General features: G+C 43.1%; 1 protein-coding gene across 1 annotated transcript in view; it reads right to left on the bottom strand.

The window, feature by feature from the left end:
- The window catches only part of LOC143282884 (uncharacterized), a 670-nt gene extending 627 nt beyond the window's left edge, over positions 1 to 43 (bottom strand). The window contains exon 1 of the mRNA XM_076588796.1: positions 1 to 43. This exon is cut by the window's left edge and continues 403 nt beyond it. Within this exon, the coding sequence (XP_076444911.1) occupies positions 1 to 43 (43 nt within the window).
- Positions 44 to 7,413: the final 7,370 nt, after the last annotated feature.

The raw sequence follows: 7,413 nt of genomic DNA, 5'->3' as shown, positions 1-7,413 counted from the left end.
TGAACCAGCTGTCCTGCATATCGCGAAGTTCTGGACCTTTCATTTTGCGTTAGCAATGGTATCATATTTGGCTTGTGATGTGGGATCGTTGTGATGCGCTCTGAACAGTTGATTTTTCTCTGTTATCAGTGCCTGTATTTCTTCATAATTCTCATCGAACCAGTCTTGGTTTCTTCGGGTTGCTGGTTGCTGGTCCGAGATTTTCGGGGGCAGTAGTGTAGACAGCGGATCTGAAGGCCATCCACCTTTCCTCAACGCTGGTCCCGACTTCCTGTGGTGTGTCTGGCAGTCTGCCTTCAAGGTCGTCGGAGAATTCTTCTGCACCTTGCTGGTTTTCAACTTGGAGACATTCAGTCCTTGCGCAGTTTCTGACCTTGGGGTCTTTTTATGGGCAGAATAGAAAGCCTGAACTTGGTCACAACGAGGTGGTGGTCAGTCCAGCAGTCGGCAATTGACTCCCGTCACTCTGACGTCCAGCCTGTCCCTCTTCCTAGTGATGACGTATTCAATTCAAATTCAATTCAAAAACACTTTATAAACCCACATGGAAATTAACGTGTACAATCACGAGCTCGTTGTAGACACCAACATAAAAATGAACATATGCACCATGCAATACACTAAAACAAGTCAGATAAAAACACAGTAGCTGACTAAAACAATCCCCACCCCAACACCTCCACACATTAAGACAATAAAGTATTGCACAAAAATGTATACCGATAGAAAACATCTAGCAAATAAAATATAAATATTTAATTTTCACCCCCACCCACACACATGTAAATACAAGGTAGAGTACAACAATGTAAAAAAAAAACACCCAACAAATAGATCGTATATAAATGTAAAATGCACACACACACACACACACACACACACACACACACACACACACACACACACACACACACACACATGTATGAACGCTTGTGCGCCCGGATCCTCTCACAACATATATCACGCCAATAAAATCAGTAAACTAACATTAAGATACATGAAATCCATTAAACCACAAGCACGCACACACAAAAGTAACGCTTGTCTGTGCTCAGCCACACAGTCCCACACAAAATGTCTGCGCCCAGGCACTCGCTTACCGTAGAGTTCAGGTGGTGCTGGGAGGGGGTTGGGGGGGGAGGTTAGTGTCACAGTTCTATGAGTGAGTGTATTGCATGCTTTGATTGTGTGCGCGAATAGCAGTAGGAATGAATGAGCTAATGTAACGAGATGTTCTTGCGCGTGGAGCTATGAACCTTCCGCCTGTCCGATCGCCGACTGCTAATGTCATCATGTAGAGGGTATGTTTCGCCTATTCTGTCAAAATTGTTTTCAGTCTGTCAGTCAGTTTTCTACTGTAGATGTCGCTAAAAGTATGTTCTTTTCAATTCTTCCTTCCTTTCTTCCCTTCATTCATTCATTCATTTATTCATTCATTCTTTCTTTCTTTCTTTCTTGTTTCTTTAAGTTTCATTCATTCATTCGTTCATTTGTTCATTCTTTTTCTTTCTATCTTTATTTCTTTTTCTCTTTCTTTCTTTCTTCCTTTCTCGTTTCTTTTAGTTTCATTCATTCATTTATTCATTCTTTCTTTCTATCGATACATTATTAATCGATTCATTCATTCTTTCTTTCATTCTTTTTTTCTTCCTTTCTTTTCACTTTCTTTCCTTTCATTGATGCGATATTCCATGTGTGCACAGACATTATATACAACTTGAAAACAAGGTATCTTCCCCTCAACTCAAAAACATGAGCTGCAGTGCACTGTGTGTGTTTTGTGAGAAATTGTTTGCGCAGAGACACAGAGAGAGAGAGGGGGGGAGGGAGAGAGAGAGAGAGGCAGACAGACAGATAGACAGACAGAGGGAGAGAGAGTTCAAGCAGTGCAATGGCAGTTGTGTTGGGATTTTTTTTTTTTTTTTTTTTTCAGATAATCATCTGCCAGTGTGAATGGAACCGCACGTTCACCGCAGAAAAAAAGGGGAATGGTCCATGATCGCTTTGCTTCAACCGTCCCGCGCTTTTGGCATGACTGGTCGCATGGAAACCCAAAGACGTCAATGTATTCGAGGGGTGGGTGAGTGAGTGTGTAAGTGTGCAAGTGTGTGTGGTAATGATGCGGGGGGGGGGGGGGGGGGGAGGGGGGGGGGGGGGGGGGGGGGGGGAAGGGGGTGGTGTGGTGTGGTGGCTGGGGAGGAGGGGGAGACAGAAGACGCTACCTGCTGAAGTTTTTTTCATGTGTTTTTTGCGGGGTTTTTTTATTTATTATTTTAGTGTGTGTGTGTGTGTGTGTGTGTGTGTGTGTGTGTGTGTGTGTGTGTGTGTGTGTGTGTGTGTGTGATGTTTGACAGGCATTTGAAAAAGAAAAAAAAAATCACCAATATTTTCTCTCTCAAGGAAAAACGATTTGATTAGTCCAGCGTGAGAACTCCTTAATAAACGAAACTAGTCTAGATTTCAATTTGGGCACCACAATAAGTGAATAACTACTATACTACTACTGCTGCTGCTACTACTGCTGTTACTATTACCGCTATTATTATCATTATCATTATTACTGTCAAGAACATCATCAGTAGCAGTAGCAGTAGTAGTATCATTATGAGCAGTCATATTATTATTATTGTTATCATTTCATTATCATTATTCGTCATCGTTATCACCACCATCATCATCATAATGTTAACTTTTTTTTTTAATTCTAGGAGAGCCAGTGGCGTTTGCTCAGCACACACTCAACGACACCAGCGAAATGCCAGACATGACTCTCACACTGCAGATAACATCAGAGGAACATCCTGTTTTGCTGGCATGAGTCATCAATGTGACTTGCATAGCAGCTAACTGGAACTGGAATTTCTGCGTCTGATGCTAATACTTCCTGCTTCTCCCCAGGGCTTCAACACGTAAATATCTTGTTGAAACCCTACATCTATACGTACATACACGGGATAATCTGATTTGATCACATTCAACAGTGAGGTATGGTACTACCGGGATAGAAAGTCACTTAGCATTGTCAGTTTTCAAAACAAAAACGTTCAGTTCAGTTCAATGACTCAAGGAGGCGTCACTCCGTTCGGACAAACCCATATGCGCTGCACATTATTTTCTAAGCAGATGCCTCCTAACCAGCAGCGTAACCAAACGCGCTTCGCCAGGCTTTAAGGGAAAATGAAATGAAATGAAGTAAAAGAAGCGAATTCTCTGCCACCTGGCAGAATTACAACAACAACAAAAAAACAAACAAACAAACAAAAATCTGCTCACAGAAAACCCCTGACTCTATTTTCTTCCTTTGGGATCTTTGTTTCAGCTAACGTCGGCAATACATTTCTACAAAATAAGTGTTACCTTTATGTTGTGTTGTGCATATTGTTGGCATTGTACATTTATCGTGTTTGTCGATTCCGACTAACATAATTAGACCACAGTTTCCGACATCTACTTTAAAATAACATTTTCCCTTGTATTTCCACCAGTAGAAAACTTTTTTTTTTTAAAGCATGTGTTGTTTTTTTTAGTTGTTTCCAAAGCCTCCCCTCCAGTTACCCCCAGGAAGAGAGGTTAACTCTTTCCATACGAACGGCGAAAGAGACGACGTTAACAGCGTTTCACCCCAATTACCATCATCAAAATATTGCAAGCGGAAAGCTCTTATACTGAAGACGTGAATGTTGGCAAAGAATACCACAATTCTGACGACGGAAGCTAAAGGTTGGGTCATTCAGACACCCACTGGACATCCGAGGGGTCTGTGTAGAGGAGAAGAGAGGACTGGCCGTACTGAGTGAGTTAATCTCAAACCCCACATCCAGTTAATTACGAATGAGAGGCGTGCGTAAAATGCATATAAAATATGACGCGAAGGATTGCGAGACATGAAGTAAACAGGAAGGGAGGTCAATCTCAAATCTCGCATTCAATTAATCAAGAATGGGAGGAGTGCGTAAATGTGCTGGCTTGACGCCACTAGATTTAATTAAACCCTAGAACTCAGAGTACATTACCATAGAAACAAACTGTAACTAATCAGCTACAAATTTCAGTGTATATACCATAGAAACAAATGTTACAAATTTAATAGGAATGTTTACTAAAATATGACCAGAATAAAAACGAATACATTTATTTTACGCCTCATAAGGTAATGCGCATTCAAAATACCTAGTCTCATCATTATTACCATCATCATCAACATCATCATGATGCTCCTCCTCCTCATCATCATCATTAGTAGTAGTAATTGTTGTTGTAATAATGATTACGATCAGTAGTAGTAGTAGTGGTGGTAGTAGTATTGGTGTTGCTGGTCGTTATTGCTTTGTTATTGTTATCATTATTGGGTTTTTTTCAGTTATCAGCATCATTATTCGTCGGAGTAGTCGTGGCAGCAGCATCATTATCAATACAGGGGCTGGCCATCCTGTTCATTTTTCAGAACCTGCCTGCCTGCCCTAACTAGCCTTTTCCCCACCAACTGCTCCCCCACGCCCCCCCCCCGCCCCCCCGACCCCCCATCAGCACCCCCCACACACACACACGGCTCCCTCCCCATCCCTCCCCCCGCCCGCATCCCCACCCCCCACACCTCTCTTCCATACCTCTACACCCCACCACACTACTATTCCTCACCTGTCACAGATCGTTGTGTTTGAGGAATGAACTGATTGATACGCATATGTCCCCCACCCCCCATCACCCCTTCACACCCACACACACACACACACACCCACACACGCACACACACACACACACACACACACACACTCGGCCTGTAGTTAACATTGTGGGGCACAGCACAGCACAGCACAGCACAGCACAGCACAGCCAAGTCACTAATTACCACTGGGTAATAAACTGGCTGTAGGTGTATACCAGTCCATTATGTTCTTATTACGTTGGGTTTTTTTTGTTTTTTTTGGTTGTTGTTCTTTCTCGGCACATTCGTATTTCTGCGTGTGATATTCGGCTGCTCCTATCTCCGCGTAGGGAAAGTGCGTCGCCATTGTGCACTGCTTTTTTTTATTTTTTAACTGTGTGTGTGTGTGTGTGTGTGTGTGTGTGTGTGTGTGTGTGTGTGTGCGCGCGCGCGCGCGTGTGTGTGTTTGTTTGTGTGTGTGTGTGTGTGTGTGTGTGTGTGTATATATATATATAGATATATATATATATATATATATATATATATATATATATATATATATGTGTGTGTGTGTGTGTGTGTGTGTGTGTGCAAGTGTATTTGTTTTATCATCAAAGATATTGGTTTTGTCTGGGGGAGTTTTTTCAACAAAATGTTGCCAGAGACAAGCCATTTGTTGCCGCGGGTTTATCGTCTCACCCCACTGATTAACACCCTGACCACCCCCAGTGGACCAATGGAGGAAGAAGTAAGAAAAATATCCCGGTGCGCATGTGGGATCTGAACCCGCAAACACTCACTTCCTGCTCAGGCGCATCACCACTTGGCTAACGCTTCATCTGATAATGGAAGTAACAGAACATTTTTTTTTTTCTTAATAATAATAATAATGGTATTTATATAGCGCTGAATCTTGTGCAGAGACAAATCAAAGCGCTTTCGCACCAGTCATTCTCACGCATGCATAACTCTAAAACTGTAGAAACAAAAGACAAGGAAGGGCAGACAAGGGAGGCTATTTTGGGAAGAGGTGGGTTTTAAGGCCAGACTTGAAAGAGCTGCTGAGTGTGGAGACTTGACGAAGCGAAAGAGGAAGTTCATTCCAATCGCAGGGTCCAGAGACAGAGAAAGAACGGCGGCCAACAGTCGAGTGTTTGAATCTGGGTATGCGTAAACAGAGTGGATCCGAAGCCGATTCTTATGTTTTATTACTTGGCAGTAAACTGTCTTCATATGTTTTCATTGTGTTTACTTATTCGTTGATTACTTTTATCTTCCTTTTTTTTTAAATTCATTTTATGTTAAAGAGGGAGGTGGCAGAATGGTTAATAAAGACGCTCATCTGCCAATACGGTGTCCATGAGGGTCTGCGTTCGAATCCCGCTCTCGCCGTTTCTCCAGAGGTTGACCCTTGAAAAAAATAAAACTGGGTGTCTGATCATTCGGGTGAGACCGGCGATAAACTGAGGTACCATGTGTAGCACGCATTTGACGCACTGGTAAAAGAATCCATAGCAACAAAAGTGTTGTCCTCTGGCAAAATTATGTCCAAGAAATCGACACGGATAGCTACACACACACACACACACACACACACACACACACACACACACACACACACACACACACACACAAATAAAATAAACAGTTGCATGCACTCAAGGCCTAAGAACGTTGGGTTAGCCTGCTGGTCAGGCATCTGCCAAACAGATGTGGTGTAGCATATATGTATTTGTCCGAACACAATGACGCCTCCTTGGGTTATTGAAGACCTGGCTGGCGGGTTGGGTTTATGCCATGTCAAGCATGTGTTTAGCAGACGTGGCGCTGCTTATGGATCAGTCCGCACGCTTTCACAACTCATTGAAAGTTTCAGATTTCAGTTTCAGCTTCTCAAGGTAGCGTCACTCCGTTCGGACAAATCCATATATGCTTGATCGCATCTGTAAGACATATGCCTAAAAGGACCATAACCCAACGCGTTTGTCAGGCCTTGAGTGCATGCATATCTATTTGTGTACCTATCAGAGTGAATTTCTGTTTACAGTGAGGAAAACACTCTCGTTGTCATGGGTTCTTTTTCAATGCTCCAAAAACGTGCTGAGCACGTGACCTCGGTTTATCGTCTCATCCGAATGACCAGACGCTCAGTTTGATTTTCCACTCAGTCTATCGAGAAAAGACGAGAACCCTGACTCTCATTGGCAGATAAGCGTCTTAACCATTCTGCCAACTGCCTTCTGAATGAAACACACTTTTTTTTTATCGAAAAAATGGGAGCAACGCAGCCAGTTTAGTATCTTGAATAGCGCTGCATTTCCATAAACTATCTGCATCTGAAAACTGGACTGGCGACACATCGTGGTGAACTCATTGCATTGTATTGATGTTCGTCCTTCGGATTCGAAGATGACCATGGCATCAAGAGTCCGAAGATCAGTGGCTGTAGGTCCCGAGGTGACTGATGAGGCCAATCCGGGCCCTGAAGGCTCGTCTACATGTGCGACACAAGTGAGTGGGTGCTGTCGTGGCGACTCGAGCTTTGCGCACAGCACGCATTCGTTGCGCCTCGGTGATGCGTCTGGCTTCAGCTGCATGGGCTTATGAAGCGGTGTCACTAAAACTCGAAAAGACGCGAAAAGACACGAAAAGACTCGAAAAGACGCGAAAAGACACGAAAAGACGCGAAAAGACATATGAAAAAAATGTGAAAACGCGAAAAGACATCCGAAAAGAATGTGAAAATGCGAAAAGACACGAAATGACAC

The sequence above is a fragment of the Babylonia areolata genome, chromosome 1 (genome assembly GCF_041734735.1).
Source record: "Babylonia areolata isolate BAREFJ2019XMU chromosome 1, ASM4173473v1, whole genome shotgun sequence".
Lineage (NCBI taxonomy): Eukaryota > Metazoa > Mollusca > Gastropoda > Neogastropoda > Buccinidae > Babylonia > Babylonia areolata.
Note: the sequence above shows the minus strand (reverse complement) of the source record. Positions and strands in the feature narration are given on the sequence as shown.